Raw genomic sequence first — 22,350 nt, 5'->3', positions numbered from 1 at the left:
TTAATAAACTAGACCCATTTTATTTATACAAGACTGAAACTTAGAAATTAATGTGATCCTACTTTAAGAGATTAGGTTTGACTTTAGTTAATAAGCATCTGATATTATTTATTATATTATAAAATGTTTTTTAAAAGGAAGATATTTCTGGCATTGCAGAGGTGAAATTTGAGATAATATTTGGAAATTTTAATCTAAACATTTATGAGTAACAGTATAAATTTGTGAAACATTCTGTAGCAATCTATACAAGAAGTGAAGTATTTGTAGCATGTATTTATTTGTCATATTCAAAAGCCTTAGTCACAAAAACTTTGAAGGGTAATTTATTGTGGTATAATATTACCTCTTCTTGAAACATTTGAGAAAAAGTCACTAGCATTTGAAAATTGAAGAACAAATACAAAACATTGGTATTTATTTTTGTTGTCTTCTTACTTTTCCTCTCTTCTTCCCAAAGCAGATTGCCAAACTGAGGCAGCAACTGCAGCGCAGTAAACAGAGCAGTCGTCACAGTAAGGAAAAAGATCGGCAGTCACCTCTCCACGGCAACCATATAACAATCAGTCATACTCAGGTAGGCTTAACTTCTTGTTGTCCATATTTGAATCACTTTTAGTTGTTTATTAAAACAGAATCATTTTAGGACTTAAAATATAGCAAAGTCTTTAATACATTATTAGTACTGCATTAAATTGTTTTAAATACATTTTAAATCTTTTGAATAACAATCAACTTAAGATAATATTCTGAAATGACACTGACCTGAGCTAAAATTACAGTTCATGTATCTTTTGAACAACTCTGGACATTATCTTGCTTTATCTTCTTAGTCTGTCTACTTCTAAATTTCTTTATATACATAACTGCTATTTTCACATAGGAAAAAATTGTAACTCCCAGAAACATGTACTAATATATCCCATGGGACAAATTCCCAGAAATACTACCCTTGACCAAATTTACTTACAAATGTTAATACAAATCTTAGTAAATCAAATATGATACTATAATAAAAAAAGTCAAACTGTTTTGGGGGTATGTTTCATAAGGATAAGAATGATTCAATTCATTCATTAATAGGAAGTATATTTTTTTACATTAAAAAATTTTAGACAATAGTTTTTGATTCATTATAATACTTGATAAGAATTTGATAATGATTTGTGATTTAGCTACTTAAAGATAATAAAAAAATTTTAAACCTTTATTAATGACCAACATGATAATTCATGCCTGTTGTCCTACAACTCAGGAGGTAAAGATAGGAGGAATGTAGTCTAAGGCCAACCTAGGCAAAAGCATGAGACATTATATGAAAAATACTGGAAGTGTGGCTTAAATGATGAAGTGCTTGCTACCAACCATAAGACCCTAAACTTAGTCCTTATACCACATATACATATACACACATTCACACACCTAAAAAGAAAGATGCATTCTCTGACTAAACTAAGAACAAGATGCTTCCTAATGAATTAAATGAAACTGTAGGGAGACCTTATCAATAAAATAGTGACAGCATTTCTGCCAATTGACATTCTATACAGGACAGAATAGACAACAGTATTTGCATATGATACCATATATTTAGAATATTATAGTGAATTAATTAGACTATTAAAGCTAAGTATTAGATTGGTAAAATGAAAAATAATACTAGGTACTGATGAGAATGTGAAATAGAGAATAGTCACGTTCCTGGTGGGAGTGAAAAGTGGGGCAGCAACTTTGGCAAACAGTTTATCATTTTATTAGGTTAAATTTACACTAAGCATTAAACCCAAGTTTTTTAATTTTTGGTATCTAGAAAAGCAAATTCAAAAGCTTAGTCATGAATATTTTTGGAGATATAATTCATTATAGTAAAAAAACAGATTCATTATCTGATGATTTGATAATAAGAACATTGCACATATTTGTATAGTGAACTACTATTCAGCAGTAAAATGGAACAAGTGATGCATATGGTAGCATGGATGAATCGCAGAAGCATGCTAAATTTAAGAAGTTAGGCCCAAAGGCTACTTATTTTGTTACATTAATTTTTTTTTCTTTTTTTTTTTGTCGGTCGTGGGGCTTGAACTCTGGGCTTGGGAGCTGTCTCTGTGCTCTTCAGCTCAAAGTGAGTGCTCTACTGCTTGAGCCATAGTACCACTTCCAGTTTTCTAGTGGTTTATTGGAGATAAGATCTCATGGACTTTTCTGCTGGGGCTGGCTTTGAACCATGATCCTCAGATCTCAGCCTTCTGAGTAGCGAGGATTGCAGGCGTGAGCCACCAGCGCCCAGCTATATTAAATTCTTTAAAAGGTAAAATTATAAAAACTTAACATTGGTACCAGGAGCTGGCTCAAGAGAGGCTATCAGAAATTTTGGGGGTTGATAGAAGGTTCTGAATGTTCCTGTGCCAATCAACAACTGGATGACAGTTTATGTTTAACAATGCTCAACTAACTGCATACTTAAAATGGGATTTTACTATCTGCTGATAAAATCTTACCAGTACTGCAAGCCTCAACATTTAAAGTGAAAATTCATGTGCTTTGATAGCAGTTTATCCCCAGTTAGTATACAAATTGTGTTTGAATTTAAAGTTATGAGATTATTTTTAATTTTTTATTATCTTTAAGTGGTTGTACAAAGAAGTTCCCATCCTACATAACAGTATATGAATACAAAGTGTCTGGTAACATTGTCACCCATTGCTCTTAACCCACCTAAGGGATTATTTTTAATGTCTTGAGATGTTATTTCTGAAGTTCATTGAAATACAAGGACCAGAACTAAAAAAGAAAATGTGAAAACTTTTTCCTACAGGAAACAATAAAATGAGCACTTAGTTTGTAGGAATTATCAGATAATAGTTCTAGGAAGTCCTTAAATAAAACGTTAGGGCAAATGGATTAAGATGTGTGTATGTTGGGGGGCAACAGAGGGGGGAGTAAAGAATACCAAGACCTCTTCTCCCTTGCGTTGTCCACAAAAATAAATAGCTTCAGTATTTAAGAGTGAAAAACTCATAAAAGTACCAAAAGAAAAATGTAACCCTAAACAAATGGCAAATGTGTGATAAAGTTAAGGTTTCAGTTTTCATTCACATATCAGAAAGAGACAAAACATGTTAATGGGCAGAGTTTACAGATGGGAGGAGCATGCATTGAGTATGGGAACATTAATGTGCTTCTCAGTGATTGGAAGTCTTCTTCATTACTAATCACGTATAGCAGCAAAAATCTTTAATGTTAGATGAGATCATTTATTTTATTTATTGTGTGGTGTGTGCATGCAAACACACACCAATCTTGGGGCTGGAACTAAGGGCCTGAGCACTGTCTCTTAGCTTTTTCATTCAAGATTGGAACATTGCCACGAGAGCCATACCTCTGCTTTTGCCTTTTTGTTGGTTAATTAGAGATCAGAGTCTCACAGACTTTCCTGACTGGCTTGGCTTCAAACTATAATCCTTAGATCTCAGCCTCCTGAGTAGTTTACAGGCATGAACCACTGGCACCTGGTTATTTTCCTGTTTATCTTTTTTTTTTTTGGGGGGGGGTCCGGTCGTGGGGCCTGGACTCTGGGCCTGGGCGCTGTCTGTCAGCTCTTCAGCTCAAGGCTAACGCTCTACCACTTGAGCCACAGTACCACTTCCAGCTTTTTTCTTTTTGCTTATGTGGTGCTGAGGAATCGAACCCAGGACCTCAAGCATGCAAGGCAAGCGCTCTACCACTGAGCCACCTTCCCAGCCCCTGTTTATCTTTTTTTAAAAAAACTTCTTTCCTATTGTTTAATTTCCTTAAACATCAAAATGTCCATTAACATTTTTTGGTAATCTCTATAGTAGCTATCAGAAGTGGGTAATTTTTGAAAACTATAAAGGACTTCTGTATTGCCTAATAACCAATTCAGTAAGTTGTTTTTTTTAACAATTGACAAAATGGAAATGAAAAATACTAAGAGGTAATTGTCACTATATAGGAAACAAATCTTTAGAATACACACAGAACTAACTACAGCAGGATTCCATGATAACTTGCATAATTTCAATTATATTTTCCCAGTAATGAAGATGCTGTCCATTATTCTGAGAGAACAAGTGTGTACATTATAAAGTTATACCTTTATAATTGTGTAAAAGATTTTCAAGAATATTTTTACTCCATACAATTTTTAACCTTCCTTACTTTAACTTTCTGTATATGTATCTAACTTCATACTCTTTTGAAATGTTAAAAATAATTTAATTGAATGCTTATATTAAGGTGTTTTGTGCATATGTGCAGTGAATAGTATGTTTAGAAATTGTATGTATGATATATAGTATACTGGAGATTGTACCTGGATGGATATATGCTAGGCAAGAGCTCTGGAACTGAGCTACATCCCCAGCCTTCAACTATTTAATCAACTAGTTGATTAATAAATCAGTTTGTGCATGTATTAAACCCAGGGCCCTGTACTTGCCAGGCATGTGTGTGCTCTACTACTTGACCTATGTCCCCAATTCTCTAGCCCTTCAGTTTTTAAGATTTACCATGCTCCTTAGCTCTTGATTGCTTTGCACAAATAACCTAACAACACTTTATCTTCTGTATCAAAGGCTACTGGATCAAGGTCAGTCCCCATGCCACTTTCAAATATGTCTGTGCCAAAATCATCTGCTTCACGTGTGCCCTGCAATGTAGAAGGAATAAGTCCGGAACTGGAAAAGGTATTCATTAAAGAAAATAATGGGAAGGAAGAAGTGTCCAAGGTAAGGTTACATGGGATATTTGAATCCTTTTTTTCCCCCCCTTTAATATTACAAACTTTCTCAGAACTGTTTTATGTCCACTGCATATGGGAATACAATTTACATATACAGTTTACCTATTTAATGTACAATTCAGTGGCTTTTAGTATATTGGTGAAGTTGTGGAATCATTACCAAAATCAAGGCCTTTTTATCACCTAAAAAGAAACTTCAAACCGTTTGGTAGTCATCTCTCATTTCCCTTTAACATTCTTGCCCTTAGGCAACCACTGATCTCTGTAGGTCTATGGATTTTTCTATTGTAGGTATTTTAAATATATGGAATCATACACTATATAGTCTTTGAACCAGCTTTATTCACTTAATGTACTATTTGTAAGATTCATATATGTTGTAACATTTATCAGTATTTCCTTGTATTGCTAAACAGTGTGCAATTGTATCTAATTTCATTTATTCAGTCATTAGTTGTTATATATTTCAGTTGTTTCTACTTTTTAGCTATTGTGAATGATAATGCTGTGAGTATATATATACAAATTGTCTTGTAAACATAATGTGTTCATCTTGAGTGTATACATGGGAATGGAAGTGTTTCTATGGTAACTCTTATGTTTCATCTTTGAGGCACTCACATAATGTTTTTCCAAAGTTATCTGTGCCATTTTATATTTTCGTCACCTATATATAAAAGCTCCAATTTCTCTACATCTTAAACATGTGTATTTATCTGTTCTTCAAAATTTAAACCAACCTAATAGATATGAAGGGGCATTATATATATTATATACATATGTATATATATTATATATGTATATGTGTGTATATATACATGTACATGTATATACCTATACATATATACCTATACATACACACACACACACATATATATATATTTACACACATGTATGTGTGTATATATATATATATATATATATTTTTTTTTTTTTTTTCCTTTGGTCAGTCGTAAGGCCTGAACTCTGGGGCCTGGGCGCTGTCCCTCTGCTCTTCAGCTCAAAGCTAGCACTCTACCACTTGAGCCACAACGCCACTTCCGGCTTTTTTTTCTGCTTATGTGGTGCTGAGGAATCGAACCCAGGGCCCCATGCAGTCAAGGCAAGCACTCTATCACTGAGCCATGTTCCCAGCCCTGAAGTGACATTTTATCATGGTATTAATTTGCAATTCCTAATGGCTAATGTCTTAAGCATGTGTCCATGAGGTATTGGTGATTTTATATCTTGTTCTTATAAAAAATTTCAACCCTTTGCTTCATTTTAATTTAAAAATTGTATTAAATGTCTTTTTCTAATTTTGCTATCTTCTGTAAAGCCCTTCAATTTTTTAGTATATATATATATCTTATTGTAAAGATACTCTACAGAGGGCTTACAGTTACATGAGTAAGGTAATGAGTACATTTCCTATTGAGCACTGTTACCCCCTCCTTTGTTTTTCTCCTACCATCCCTTCCTCTCCACCTCCCCAACTCCCTCCTCTCCCCTCCTTCAAAGTTGTAAAGTTCATTTCTAACATAGTGTCTTGTATATATCATTGTTACAGTGGGCCAGACTATCCTCATTTCAGCTTTTTGTTACTTCCCTTCCCCTCCCCAAATTAGAAAAATGTATAAACAAGATGCAGGGCACTGGAATCAAATACAGTGAAAAAACAGGGGTTATACCATGGGGGAAGAACATACAAAAGAAACAAAAAAAAATCACATAGTACATTATAAATACATTAAAAACAGCAGCAAGAAAGAGAAAAAAAAACCTCTATGTCCCTATTTTGGGTTCATTTCGCTTAGCATCATCTTATATGGTCATAGGTACATAGCTTTTGACCTTTTCTGCTTGTCTTAGATATATACTAGTTATTGCAAATAAGGGAAACCATGGGACCTATGTTTCTTTGCACCTGGCTTCCTTCACTTAATATAATTTTTTTCCAAGTCTTTCTATTTCCTAACAAATGGGGCAGTGTCATTTTTTCTGATGGAGGCATAGAATTCGTGTGTGTGTGTGTGTGTGTGTGTGTGTGTGTGTTTAACACATTTTCTTGATCCATTCATCGACTGAGGGGCATCTGGGTTGGTTCCATATCTTAGCTATGTACTAGTTGTGCTGGTAGCTTTAGTATGGCCTTGTTTGTGATCATTTGGGTAAATGCCCAAAAGTGAAGCCCTTCATTTTCTAAATACATGTCTCTTCATTTATATGATTTTCAAATAATCTCATATCAGTTGCCTTTTCACTTTCTTGATGATTATTTTAAATAGTAATGTGAAGAAGTGAAGTTGATCTAACATAGAGGAGATAATCACTTCTAGGCCTATTCCTTAATTTAATGACATCAAGGACAAATATACAAATATACTCTACGGAAATATACTTCCTAAAAATAATTCTGCTTTTAAATGAGTCATATTCTAATTTCATAGTGGTGATATCAGATTCTAAGATAACTTACAAACTCAAAACTGAATTATTAATTTTCATACATTTAAGGTTAATGATTAATTGTATACCTCAAATGTCTCTCTGAATGAAAATGAGAATCATCACATTAACTATATTTATAGTATAAAATTCTTTTTTCCTATTGTATTGAGTGCAAATACATAGATTTCTAACATCTGTTTTGTTGTAGTTTTATCCCTAATAAAAGGTGGTTAAGGAAATTAACTTACATTATCTGATTATAAATTAAGAAAAATGTGAGAAATCATATAAGACAGGAATAAAACATAACTCAAATTTCTTAGATGAAAATTAGTATATTATCCTTTTACTGATTTCCAACATTGATACTGTAAAGAAAACATTTCCTTTGTTGGAATGAGGAAATTATTTCATTCCTAAATTGCAGACATTTTACTTTTTATGTTTATAACCTGAACTATTTAAATAATTGAATATTAATTTCATATTAGTCATGTTGTAAGATATTTTAAGTGACTGAAAAAATAATTAACTATATAGACTTTTATATGTTGACAAAACTTCATTGGCATTTAAATAAGGAAACTAAGTAAATTTTTTAAAATTTTATATTACTTGTATAGAAGGGTCCCATTCAGCAAGGTCTATTGCACTTAATTAGCTTATTTCATCAGCAACCCTGAACTGGAAGCTGCTTGTTTATGAAAGCAGGACACTGGACTGATACGTTTTAATGTGCTCTGTAGTCCAAAAAGTGTGATTTTTGTGATTATGGGTTTCCAATTCATTTTTTCTTTTTGCCACTTTAGAATAATTCATTAGAACTAAGCAAAATTATGAATAATCATAGTTGTATATCAAATTAAGAGAGTTATTTCTATGTTGGCTACTAATAGATTAAAACTTTATTAGAAATTTGGGATAACTGCAAAAACCAACAGAAGTGTTTGGGTCTAGCTTTGACCTCTAAAAAAAATAAAAAATAGTAAAGAATTCAAAAATTTATACTTGTGAATGTTATTAGCAAGTGGAAATGCTTTCTAAAAATATAAATTTATTTTCCCATGTTTATTGAATGTCTGTTCTGTGGCAGCCATAGTGCTAGGCATTTGCAGTGCAGTACTAAGCACTTGTTGCCTTTATGTTGTATCATGGGAAGTATTAACGTACAAATACATACAGGGAGTTATGAAAATTTTAAGGCAAACAATTTAATTTGAAGAAAAATTTTAGTTCAACAAAGGCAGCATGCCTAAAAATACATTTGAGATACAAGTGTATTTTTATTCTCTGAAAAATAAAGCATGGTAAAGATATGGTGGAATATGAGATCAAATGACAGACCGTGTGCTTTCTATATGAAAAGACTGGACACAGTGACCTGTCGGTTTAATGGTATTACTCTTTGCAGCCTTTGGACATTCCGGATGGCCGAAGAGCTCCACTCCCTGCTCACTACCGGAGCAGTAGCACTCGCAGCATAGACACCCAGACTCCTTCTGTCCAGGAGCGCAGCAGTAGTTGCAGCAGTCATTCACCCTGTGTATCCCCCTTTTGTCCACCCGAATCCCAAGATGGTAGCCCTTGCTCAGCAGAAGATTTACTATATGATCGTGATAAAGGTGAGAATGGACTTATCTATTTAAATGAAGTGTTTTCTGTGGGGCCTTGCACATTATATTGTCTGTGTCTTAGACCATTGCATCATTTTTCTTTCATTGAGTGGTAAGATTATAAAAGATGGGTTAATCTAGGTTTGTTCATTGGTTTCCTGTACCCTCTTCTTTGTGACTCTCACAAACATCTTCCATAAATGTGTCAGAGAAGCACAGCGTCCAGAGCTAACGACAGCTATAAGTGGACTGTATACCATCTCTCTTATCACTGTCTAGAGCTGATGAAAGTTCATGGTGGAGTGCATCTTCCTCATGCCAAAAACTAGACTTTTAATAGCTAATTTTAGAGGAATAATTAGCCATTTCTTCACATTTTTTAGAGAAGTAAATATATTTTTAACCAAGTAGACAAAGCTCTGTGAACTCAGAACCTCATTATATTATAGTGTGTAAGTGAGTTACCCTTAACATTTCTTCCTGCCTATTACTTCAAATTGACCAATTTTGTAGGTGGAATAAAACGCAAAGTAGAAATAATGGTAGTGGCAAATGTAGGCAGTTAATTCTGGATTTTTTCTCCTTCTTAAGATTAATACCATGGATAATTTTGAAATGCTAAACCAAAAATGCAAAATTTATTGGCAAAGATGTTAGATGAATTCTGTTTCAGTTGACTGGTTGTGACATTACCTTTAGGACCTCCAAGTAAATATGTCCATGAGACAGAAGTATGTGGTCTTAGTAGTTCAGAAGAGGTCTTCACTTAGATCTTGAGTTTCAAATAGTGTAGATTAACTTAATGTCTCTTTTTTTTTACCTGAAACTCTATAGCCCTTTTTTTTTTTTAACTGAGAAAGTATAATCTCCCACCCTAGGTCTTTTGCCCAGAAACATTATTACACCGATGTTAAGAACAGTATGGGCTGCTAGGCACCAGTGGCACACACTCATAATCTAGCTACACAGGAGGCTGAGATCTGAGGTTTGAAGCTAGCCTGGGCAGGAAAATCCATGAGACTATCTTCCAGTTAATTTGGATGTAGAGCTGTGGCTCAAGTTGTAGGACAGGATCCTTGAGCAATGTCCAGGCCTGAATTCAAGGCCCAGGACTGATACACACACACAAAAATAGATAATCTCTGGGGCAGTTTTTTTTTTAACAGTTAAAAAATGTTTCTTAGTAAAATAAAGTTGCTGAGGCAGACAGATCTTGAGTTCAAGGCCAGTCTGGGCTACATAAGTAGATCTTGTTTTGAAAGAGAGAAGAGAAAGTGTGAAAGAGTGAGGGAGAAGAAGGAGAGAGAATACAGTAGAAATGAGAGAAGAAAGGGGGAAAAGGAGGAAAATATCTATCCCATTGTTTGGAGCATTAAATAAGATAGTGCATTGCAGTGTACTTACAAACACAGTCCTTATTTGTAGGAAACAAATGGTGGTGAGCAATATACTGTTATGCAGCTGTGTTTATAGAGAAGAAAGTTGCCAATTTTCTGTTTATGGAGTTTATATGTGTTAATATCATTCAAACTATAGAATAATCTCTTAACTGTGGCCTCTCTATGTGAAGTCTAAATGATGGGTTTGATTTTGTTGATCTGTATGTGTGTGTTTGTTTTAAATACAAATATATTATGATTTACTTTTTCTATACTAAACTATAAATTGGTCTTTTTTATTCCCAATAAAAGAAAATAGAATCTGTATAGTTCCTTACTGGTTTTCATTAACCATAAAAAAATGAATACTGTAATTTTCTAATCAATTAGAATCAATTTGCATACCTTCAATAGACTTGCTAGTTGAGGCATCAGTAGAAGCCTGAGCAGGAGGTGTGAGGATCAGCTGTAGTGAATTCATGTACAGTGACAGATGTGCTGCTATGCTGATTATTTTCTAGTACTCATAATATCCTTTTTCCTGCCTTTACTGACATTTCTTCCTGTTCCTAACATTGATTGGCCATAAATCAGGTATAATTGATATGAATAATTTTAGTTGAATAATACACTGGTTTTTCCTTGGACTATATCAAATGAAATGCTGGGACAAAAACACTTGACTATTTAGAAAGTTCCTCTTGAGAGACTTATTCAGGTGAATATTTTCATTTTGTTATTTAGTTTGGGCCCTGCTTTTTACACAGATTTTCCCAATAACCTAACACCTGTAGCTCCTGGTAGAGAACTCAAGTATCCAGAATAAAAGTTTTTATCTTGACAATTTTGTGTTAACATTATCAGAATATATTGTAAGAGTTAGCCTAAATCCTTCCACATTTTTATGTCTAAACTGTAGGGAATCTTGTATTTTTTATATATAATCTGTATTATATATAATATTGATGGCAATATAAAAATATTGCTCTTTTAGCAGCTCGGCCATGGTTCTTTGATGGTAGCCATACTAGTGCTGGGCAATTTAGACTTGTCTGACACTTATTGATATTTGGTACAATTCAGGCAGTTGTTCTAAAATCCTGCTGTTTTACAAGATACTGTGGAAACATCATGAAGTAAATGGAGCTACTTTATTCAGGTCAGTTAGTCCTAAAACTCATAAATTGATTACACATTACTTAAACTATATTTTCTTGAAGGAACAATGTGGTTGGAGTTTCCCAAGCCAGTTCAACTCATACTATGACTTTGACTTGTAAACATTAATATTGCTGAACTTGAGGTAGTAGGATTAAGCAACCATTAGTTCCAGGAGTACAAGGAAAAGTATTCGCTTGTCTTTTAGATTCTAGAGCTGATCCTAGATAGATTTTTTTTCTATTTTTTATTTTATTTTTATTGTAAAGGTGATTTACAGAGGGATTGCAATTATGTAAGTCAGGTAATGAGTACATTTCTGTTTGAACAGTGTGTCCTCTTCCATCCGTTTCTCCCAGTTTTTCCCTCCCAGGCCCCTGACCCCATAAGTTGTGTAGCTCGTTTGCAATTGCATTTGTTCATCTTTGTCCTGAAATAGCCTGCTTTGGGCAGGCACCTTTCCTAACTTCTGTGTAATCCAGACCTCAGCAATGATCTTTTGCAAGACTGTCCTAATACATTTTATTGCCTTTTTGTGGAAGTAATAGGCCTTACATAGCATTCATCTGTAAAACAAGATCCTGGTGTGGAAGAAATTGTATAGTTGGAGTCCCTGCATGAATGTTGAGAAAAAAAAGCAAGGAAAGTGGAGAGGTGGAAAGACTAGTATTTCACCAGTAGTCCTTTAGTCATCACTAAGAAATAAAGGGCCAAGGAAAAATGACCAGCTTAATGCTTAAGAGCCCTAACTTAGGTAGAACTTCACAAGTGGAGAGAGATCTTGGAAGAAGATATAACATTCTATTTTGATGGTTTAGTTATGTGGTTCGGAATTTTATTATATACCCTTATCACCAGTTTTAAGTTTGTACCCTTAGTGTAATATTTCTAAGTTAGATGTGTTTTCATTCCACAGACTGAGTATTAGTAAAGTTAATTTGTTTTTAAAGACAAAATGTGAAAAGAATGTTTTAATATTTCTTTCTGAATGTCAACAGATTGCTGACAGTCAGAGGCCAGAGTTGTTGGGCAAAGATGAGGCAGGATAGCAAGGGCAGAGGAACTTAGAACAAAGAGCCTGAAGAAGAAACAGCAGCATTTGATGGCTGATTTAACTGCATTAGAGGGAGGAGGGGAAATTAAGTATAATAGTGTGAGAAATGTGGAAAATTACTCTTCTTAGTAAGAGGTGAACATTGGAGAAATAATATATTTACGGTGAATAAAATGGTAAGGTTAAAGTTCCACCTTGGTTTCTGCTTTAAGATGTTGTAACACCGTTTGCTTTTAGAATTTTTTTTTAAAGAAGCAATAATGGGTTTTAAGGGGTTTTATCTAGAGTTGATTAAGGCAACATTTATAGTACTTTGCCTTGCTTTGTACTTTACCTATATGTAATGGTCAGTAAATATTTACATGAATACTTAAAACTGAAGTACGGTTTTATTAGAGGTTCAAGAACATCTCCCATAGATACGTACATACTTCTGTTTATCCCCACAGGAGCAGTGTATTTGAGGTTTTTGAAAACTGATGTTCCTGTTAATGTTTTTTTCATTTAAAAAGATTGAGAAAGTAAAACAGAATATGTCATAATGATTTTCCTGATATTTTTAAATGTATTATACCTTTTTCAAGATTTTATACACACACACACACACACACACACACACTTTTTTTGTGTGTCAATGTTAGAACTTGAATTTAAGGCCTTAGTAGTGTTCCTGAGCTTTTATGTTCAAGGCTAATGCTCTACCACATGAGCCACAGCTCCACCTCCAGCTTTTTGGTGGTTAATTGGAGATAAGAATCTCACAGACTTTTCTGCCTAAGCTGGCTTTGGACCATGATCCTCAGATCTACCCTCCTGAGTAGGTAGAAATACAGGCCTAAACCACCAGCACCCAGCAAAGTATTTTAACTTGTGATTTATTTTGTTTAGTTTTCTGTTGTTACAAAATTCCTTAATTTAGTCCACAAATTGGTTTTAGGACTGTCTTCATAATGTGATCTCTTTTTACTTGCAGCTATTGTGTTAGATTCTAAGTAGTGGAGACAGTAAGCATGGTGTTCTTGTTTTCTATGGCTGTTTTGTAGGAGAAGCATTGTACTTAATATTAGCATATAAAACCAAAAGAGCAACTGTAATGTACTTAATTTGCAAATTCATATCAAGTCAATACTTGAAGAATAATAAGTGATTAAAATATAAAACAAAATACCTACTATGACAAATGATTAATCAGCCTAACATTTGGAATATAATTTGAGTTCTACGTATTCAAGTTTTTATTAAAGCTTTCTAAGCTTTAATTCATTATCATGTGTTCAATAATATTTGGGAAGCTACTTGTAAGTTTGATATTGATCACATGCAATAAATATGATGTTACACCTAAACAACCAGTAAAGTGTTTCCATGCTTTTGATACTTAGAATTGGATGATTGTTATAAAGATATTGATAGTATTCATAGCTCTAACTATTCAGGAGACTGAGGTCTGAGGATTACTGTTTGAAGTCAGCCCAGGCAGAAAATTCTTGTGAGACTCTTGAGTGTTAATTCAGATGGTGGAATGCCAGCCTTAAGCAAAAAAGCCAAGACTGCAAGGCCCTGAGGTCAAGCCCAAGTACTAGCATAAAAACAACAAATACAAATAAAGAGACTATGAGTACAGAAAATATGTGAGTAATCATAGTCATTGCTTTTAACTGTATTGGCATTGGCTATGATTGTTATGAAACCAATTATGTTTTCTAGTTATGATCTTATATCATTCCCCGGTAGGATAACAGACTAATAACACTGACATACTTGTGAACAAAAAGTACTCAATAAAGATTATTTACTTCATCATCTGAGCAGGCATACTGACTTCATTTGTAACATTTTGTTGAAATGTGGTTATTAAATTTAACATGGAGTTTTAAATAAGTTACCCATCATCTGTGTTCAAGCCTGGAATAGGCAAGGTTGGTTATGTAGCTTGTTTTTAAAACATACTTTGTAAAGCAAAAGTATTGATAGTGTTCCACCATTGTATTTTAAAACTATTAAAGAAAAAGAAACATAGAATTTAGAGCTTAGGAGAGACATTTCCTTTAATTACATAGAAACATAGGCAGTTTTGTTCAAAGGTAACCTACCTATACAACAGGAGCTAGCTGTATAGATTAGATGCTTCCATTTTCTGTTTCTTGTGCAGATACTTACTAGATACTTATCTGAAAGTCAAAGTTCTTATTTAACATAGATTTGTTTATAGTTTCAAAATGCTTTTTTTTTAATCTTTGTTTTTTTTAGACCACCAAACATAAGATGTAAATAACAGGAAGCCAAATAATTTGTATTGAAATGGCAAGAAAAAAAAAAGAGTAACAGCAAATAAAACTGTAAAAACGTTTTATAGCCTGTGAAACTTGGAAATATTTTAAGAAGAAAAATTAATTGTAGATTATTGATGGAGAGACTATCACTTTGTAGTTTATTTCTCTAGCTTTCAACTCTGGAAAAGTCCCTTGAAACATCAAGAAGACTGTAAGAGAAGTGTGGAGTAGGAGTGGAAGGGAAAAAACAAATTGTTTAAATAGGGATACAGGTTGAGCCATTGCAACAATGAGATGTACAAGATGCTATGTCAAAAAACAAACTTTACAATTTAGGAAGGGTGGGGGATGTAGTTGTGGAGATGGGAGAGGAGGGGAAAAATAAAGGAGGAAACAACAATGCTAGATAAGAAATATACTCATTATCTTGTTCATGTGATTGTAACTCCTCTGTACAGTATTTTCACAATTAAAATATTAAAAATGAAAAAAAGAAATAGAATGGAGACTAATGATAGCCAAGGTGACTTTTTACATGCTGATAGAGTGGATCCTTGCCTATTGACATCATTTTACCTTTATTGATAGCATAAAGGACTTGCTAGAGAGCTCTGCTGTGCCCACAGAGCTCTCCATGAAGGCATCTTAGCCAATGTTTTCTTATTTGTATTCTGGATCTCATGTTGTTGCTGTTCAGATAGTAAAGCGAGGCCATGCTATATTTTTGGTATTACATCAAGTTCAAGGCTTCAGTCTCACCAGTTTATTTTTTTGACCTGTCTTTGTAGTCTAGCCTCACTCAAACAGAGACTGAGTTCAGAACCTTTACTTGGATGCTTTATATAATCTAAGAAAGAGTCATAGTCCCCTTCCTTTCTTTCATTTGTGTAAGCAAAATACAAAATTCAAATCTAAATGGTATTAGAAGAAACCTCTAAAAATATAAAGTCATTTTATTTATTTCAAGAGTCTATTCTATACATGTTCTGTGAGGAAGCTTAGTAATGATAAACTCTGTGATCTTCCTAGCATTTCCAATAGTGTATCTTTGTTATGTTTCAGAAAAAATTTCAGCCAGAGATATAGCCGTATTCATTCACAGGCATATTTGTGAAACTAACAGATGCTCTTTGAATCATTCACAAGATGAAGTAATAGCAGGCAGGGAAGGTCTACTTTATAAGTATGTATGGTTGTAAAAGTATTCCTGTTACTAAGATTCTGAATATTGGACTGTGTTATATATACTGAACTGAAAGCATCATACCAAATTGTAACGGAATTATGGTGCTACTGACATTTTTAAGTAAATTGAAAATACATCCAATCAATCATATACTTAGTATTTTAGCAGTGGGAATTGGTTTGCATTAAGTAAGACTTTACATAAATAGGACTATTTATATTTTTACAAATACATCACTGACTTTACAATTCAGCATCTGATGTTTTTTGGTAGATTTGAATTTCCAAAACCATTTGCCAGATAGGAAAGGGAGAAATTATGTATAGTTTTTATAGCTTTTCATGAATAGATGGTTTTCTTTTGGGTCCAAAACTATGAGGAAAACATACTAGGTAAAGATGTTTTTGTATTTTCATGTCTTCGAATAGCTAAAATTCTAAGTGTGCTGAAAAAGCTCTTTCATAGACAAAGGCAAAATTTGGGGGTCTTTTACGTTTTTATGATGGGTAGATAGAAGAAATCAAGATACAAACTTTTCCCCCTGTGCACATGTTATTCATGGTGTCTAGTCTCTGCTAAATTAAAAAACTTTAGTAATGACATTATTCCACATACCAAAATTTTTATTTAAATTGGTTTGGACAGTGAGAAAGCTTACAGAGAATTCTGCTTTATTATAATCTGTTTTAATTTATCTGTATGCTTGATGCATATTATTCTACTCACGTTCTTGAAACACATCACATTTGTTTTCACTTTATAGTATACTTTATTCAAAATGTAGTTTACTGACTAAAATATCCTTCTTTTATATTGTATGGTACGGCAGATACATTGAATTTTTTTTATTTAAAAGAAACACACTACACAAGGTGTTAGAGGTAGCTTTGCAATCAAAAAGGCTCTGGTAGAAAAGTGGGTAGTGGTAGATTTATTGTGAAAAAGTCTGGAAGTCAAATTTAGTTTAAAGGAGCTTTCAATCACTAGTTAATATAACTGCTTTAAATTTACAGACAGTGGGAGTAGCTCACCGTTACCCAAGTATGCTTCATCTCCCAAACCAAACAACAGCTACATGTTCAAACGGGAGCCCCCCGAGGGATGTGAGCGAGTGAAGGTCTTTGAGGAAATGGCGTAAGTAATGTCTTTTCTACCAGCTGGATTCTGTAAAACTGTAAAGCTTTTTGCTGAAACCAGCTGATTATAGATGAATCAACTACTCCATCCAGCTGATAATGTGTTTCAAAAGCAAATGATGAAAAGAGATCTTATTGAAGGAGAATGGGAGTCTGTATAAGCCAGTTCAAAAAAAACAAAAACAAAAAAACTTGGGAATTTTTTCCTCCCGTGAAAAGCTTTTGTTTTTTTTCTCTCTTTCTTAAAAAGCTCTGTTTTTAAGCTTCAAAATATTTCTTTCAAAATCTCTATTTAGATGGCTGATAAAAGACATTCAAAGGCAAAATTAATATCTATATGTGACTAGTCTACAGACATGCATGCCACAAGCTAGAGAGAAAGTGATCTCTTTCCCTGTACATACATCTACCATGTTTGTTTATGAATTTAGGCTTTCTGCTCATAGATTTTTTCCCCTTTTATTTCAATATGTGTAAGTTAAAAATTAAGTTAGAAAAGAGGTTCATGCTATAAATCCTGACCAAGAAACTCAGAAGACCATGTGGCTCTTGGTTTCACAGCGTGTTATGTCTCAGTGCAGGGACCTAAGAGGCTACTATACTCCTGTAACTGCAAAGGACTGACCCAGGTCAGGAAAGAATTGAATGGAAGAGAGCTTGTAGACTTTGTTACACTGACTATCTCTTTGAGAGACGCCCAAACTTTTTTCTGTCTGTGCAAGTGGAAGTACTTCTAGAGATGCAGAAATGGGAGGAAGTACTTTACACCAAGTTCACAGTACTTAATGCCCCTCTTTATGCCTTTGCTTTACAGAAAAGGTTGTCATAACCTTGCATAATCTTCAGCTATGATATGGGAAACTTTTTCACAATCCTAAATGATTAAAAGCAGGTTAATGATCTCTGAAAGTTTGCCTGCCTAGTCCTTTTGAAAATTGTTTTGTCTCAAGTACACATCAGTGCTGTGTATGTGAATTGTCTGCCAGCTGACTTGTGCTATGGAAGATGTTTACCCCTCTGTGTACACTTAACCCATCCCTGCCATTCACAATTTAGATGTTCTAGAGATCTCCAGTTCATTTAGAAAGTGCTTGACCTCTTGGTGACTGTAAACCTTATTTTGTTTTGTGGTTTTAGGTCTCGTCAGCCTATCTCGGCCCCTCTCTTTTCATGTCCTGACAAAAACAAGGTTAATTTCATCCCAACCGGGTCAGCTTTCTGTCCTGTAAAACTTCTAGGCCCGCTCTTGCCTGCCTCTGACTTGATGCTCAAGAACTCTCCTAACTCTGGCCAGAACTCAGCTCTGGCAACTCTGACGGTTGAGCAGCTCTCGTCTCGGGTTTCCTTCACATCTCTTTCCGAGGACACCAGCACATCAGGCTCCCCAGAGGCTTCTGTCCAACAGACACCCCAGCAGCAGCAACTCCTTCAGGACCCGCAGGCTGAGGAACACATCTCTGCTCAGAACTACGTGATCATATAAAGCAGAGGGGGAGCCGGCCTCCACCCATACACTATGAAGGGGAACGAGATCTCAGACATCTATCTGCATGGAGCGACAAACTTTCTCAACACACCAATACAAACTTAGCATTATAACGTATCTCTTAACACTGATCTTGGCAGGGACGGAACTCCTTTTCAGCAGTTTTTGTGGAAAGCAGTAATGCTTGCAAAATGTGTATGTCATTCAGCATTTTAAGTGGAGACTATGCATTTCATTGTATGTTGGACAGATTAGTACTGTGTCCTGTGTTTTGTTCCAAATTCTTCAGTATAAATAAGCTCTATATCAAAAGTTGCCTGTCTAAATAGAAAATGTCTTGCTGTGTTTTGTCCTATGGAAAATACTGTACTTCAGGATTATGTTTACAATTGATCCAGGTGTTTGTTTCTAACTTCTGTAATACATACAATGCAAAAAAAAATGGCCACAACAGTTGCACAGTGCCCACCCTATGGCCTAGCTTCAGGTACTTCAGTTGAAGTCTAAACTCAGGTAACTTGGAATGTATATCATATTGGGATACTAAATATTTCACAGCTAAAAAGCTAAAGAGGGAACATCACTCTTTTGCCTTTCCTTATTTTATGCATTTCCCTTTCCTCATTACATTCCACATTCTTAGAATTAGAAGTGCATTCAACTCTAGGAGAATGATAATCCTGGACATGGGTGAACGTGAGAAGAACCAGCAAATCTGTGGTGTGTGACATCACTTTGTCATGTGGTTACCAGTAAAACAACTGTTGTATTCACTGTTTCAACATGTGTATATGTGGCTTTTTTAAAAGTTCAGGTGTTGCTCAGTTAATGACTGTTACAGTGTTGCAAATGAAATGTTGCGTACTAGACTGTACATGAACATTCCATATTGTATGTGATGGAATTTAAAGACAAGAATGTCTAGGGTCTAATTTCCAAACAAGTGAAGTTTCACAGGGGATGGTTAAGGTTTTTCTTGTTTAGATTGGCCATCAGGATCATAATTGCTACCATTTTTATCTAAAGGCATATTAATAGTTTCACCTTGACAAGTTCCCTAATTTTCAGGTTATTGTTTTCCTCGAGCAGTTTCTGTGCATGAATTTTCATCACATAGAATTCATAGGTCTCAGAATTGATACAGCATAAGTGAATAGGCTGGTTGGTGACTTGCAGAAGCAATAGTTTGACATCTCATTTAAGCCTCACATACATTATCATGAATAGTGTTGTTAAGATTTTGAATGTGTGAAGTAGAGTTTGAACCCAGGTGAATACCCTTGAACTTGAAGACTTGATATAAGTTCTCCATAAAGTGTGCAGAAGCCCCTAGATAAAGGTCAGTGGGAGAGCCTGACTTTCGGACATTGTTTTCTGCGGAATAGAGAGTATCCAAAAGTAAAGGGAAGCTTTTGTATTTGTATTTCATTGTTTTCATTTCAGCAAAACCTAGAGTTGTCTCATTTGTACCGAAAGTGTATGGCACAATACTTTCTTATAAATTGAGGGAACAAGATGCCTATAGTTAAGAGGAATGTTTCAGTTCCTGTCAGTCATTCCTGAGTTTTCTTTGATTTGTCTATTTTCTAAGGAGGATAGAAGATAAGGGTGATAGAGAAGAAAGTAACACCATTTTTTAAAGAGAGAGAGAGAGAGAGAGAGAGAGAGAGTGTGTGTGTGTGTGTGTGTGTGTGTGTGTGTGTGTGTGTGTTATGTGTGTTGAAACCCTGTGTATTACTTTGTCATGATCCCAATTCTCTTCTTTCCACCAAAGTTTGCAGTAATATTCTCTCCAGAAAGTGCATTCTGGCTCCTTTAAAGCAGTCAGTGTTATATCTGAAGGAGACTGTCATGGAGAAAAGGACTCAGTTTACTTTGCCGTCTTCACAGGGGAACCTTTAAAACTATCTTAGCAGCAGCAGCAGATACCTTTAACCCTAATAATCTCAGGCCTTGATGAAAATACTCTATTTTGTAGATTATGGTTAAAGGGAGAAAATTACTAGTTCCGTAAGATAAATATGAGCTCCATTTAACTTCTGATATCTGGTTTAGCATTCCATGATGTGTTGAATTTATGCTCTGCTTTTGTCCAAATAAGCTGCAATAGTATCAATATCAGTTCTAGAAAGTTAGACACAACATGCTTTTTTGGTGATGAAATCTGATGTACGATATTTATGGTGACATGTGCTTTTATTTTTCTCATGAGAAACTAAATATGAATTGTGTTGTACATTTGTTCTTAGCATATATTAAAGTTTTGAACCAAATGTGTTAAAGATTATGCTTTGTCATGTAAATTTCCTGGAAGTTGTTGAGCTCAAATGTATCCTACATCCAGCTGTAGAAATTTGTCAGAAATTGTTTAAATTTTTTGTATATAGTTGTACTGTTTAATTTTAGCCACTGAGCTGAACAGTATTCGAGTTATCATACAATATTGGCTTTACACAAGGAAAAGTGTGGCTTCTGTTTTGTATTTTTTCAGTATAGAAGTTCCTGTGTCTTATTTAAATAAAGTTATTAGTAAAACTGGAATCCTTCATGTGTGTTTTTGAAAAACCAGGGTTTGGGGCACATTACTAACAAAGATGAATTCAATACTCAGTGCTCAGCAATTTCCTGACCTATGTCTCTAGAGCTGTGGGACAACTCTCTGATCAGATTTCTCCAACTTGCTTTCCTCTTGGCACTTAATTCGTACACTTTCCATTACAAGGTAAAAAGCTAGATGTCTAGAATTCCAAGTCTTTGTACTGATCCTAGCTAGGAGCACCTTAAATAGAGAAAACATTGTTCCCTATCATTATTTTATACCTAACAACTAATAGGAAGTGAGTTTAAGTTTAGTAAAATCATTTCCAAGGAAGCTGCATATATCTTACAAAAAAACCCAGCTATTAATGATAAAAATTTTATCATCTCATTATATTCCAAATAAGAGGAAAAACTTGACAAAATGTTTTTCCTGTTACACCTAAATTGGGGCATGGCTTGTCATAAGGGTGGCATAAAATTTCACCAAAGCAAACTGCTTTGAGTGTTTACTTACAGTGTTGTTCATTTCTGAAGCACAACTCATCAACAGAATTGATAAGATTCAGCCTTTAAGGGGGATGAGGGCATAGGGCAGTGGTGCTTGCCTAGCATGTACAAGGCCCTGCATTAGAGCTCTAGCACCAGACATAACTAAAGTCTTTAAATTAAATTGAATTTTAAAATGACTAGTAGCTAGGTTTTCTGTCTGCAAAATAAACTAGAACTTTTTCGAGGATGAGATTAGCTATATGAAAAGATGTGTAATTCATGCAGAAAATTATCAGAACTAGACATGGTAGTACTTTAATCCCAGCACTTGGAAGACTGAGGAGGGAGGATCAAGAGTTCAAAGCCAGCTTTGGCTGCACAGTTCCAGGATAGCCAGGTTACCTAGCAAGACCTTGTCTCAGAAGATTGAAAACCAACAAAAGACTAGAGACTGGATACAGGTACCTTGTATCATACAAGGTACATACATTCTTTGAGACTAGAAAATCTCAATGGTTTACACCAAGGGGAGATCTGGGCAGAGAGCTGGTTTTCCTTGGATCTACTTGAGCTATGTGAGAAGCTGCTGGATTCTTTTGACATTGCATAGTACCCTGAACACAGCCCTCAGCTGGTGGACCATGAGCTGCTTGGTATAGGAACACAATTTTTTTTTTAATTCTGAAAATACCATACAGAGGGGTTACAATTACATGGGCAAGATAATGAGTACATTTCTTATCAAGCATTGTTGCCTCCTTTGTTTCCCCTTCCCATCCCTTCCCGTCTCCACCCTTTACTCCCTTATTCCCCCTTACCGCACTCTCCCCCCACCCCCCC

General features: G+C 34.7%; 1 protein-coding gene across 2 annotated transcripts in view; it reads left to right on the top strand.

Annotated features, from left to right (window-relative positions):
* The window catches only part of Glcci1 (glucocorticoid induced 1), a 63,409-nt gene extending 42,388 nt beyond the window's left edge, over positions 1 to 21,021 (top strand). The window contains exons 4-8 of one of the 2 annotated variants that reach the window (XM_013019983.1): positions 461 to 577; positions 4,599 to 4,751; positions 8,607 to 8,817; positions 16,872 to 16,992; positions 18,132 to 21,021. In XM_013019983.1, coding sequence (XP_012875437.1) covers positions 461 to 577; positions 4,599 to 4,751; positions 8,607 to 8,817; positions 16,872 to 16,992; positions 18,132 to 18,477 — 948 coding nt within the window. In that variant the 3' untranslated portion in view covers positions 18,478 to 21,021. The remainder of the gene's footprint in view (positions 1 to 460; positions 578 to 4,598; positions 4,752 to 8,606; positions 8,818 to 16,871; positions 16,993 to 18,131) is intronic. The other variant, XM_013019984.1, reaches the window with a different exon arrangement.
* Positions 21,022 to 22,350: the final 1,329 nt, after the last annotated feature.

The sequence above is a fragment of the Dipodomys ordii genome, unplaced genomic scaffold, assembly GCF_000151885.1.
Source record: "Dipodomys ordii isolate 6190 unplaced genomic scaffold, Dord_2.0 Scaffold48, whole genome shotgun sequence".
NCBI lineage: Eukaryota > Metazoa > Chordata > Mammalia > Rodentia > Heteromyidae > Dipodomys > Dipodomys ordii.
Note: the sequence above shows the minus strand (reverse complement) of the source record. Positions and strands in the feature narration are given on the sequence as shown.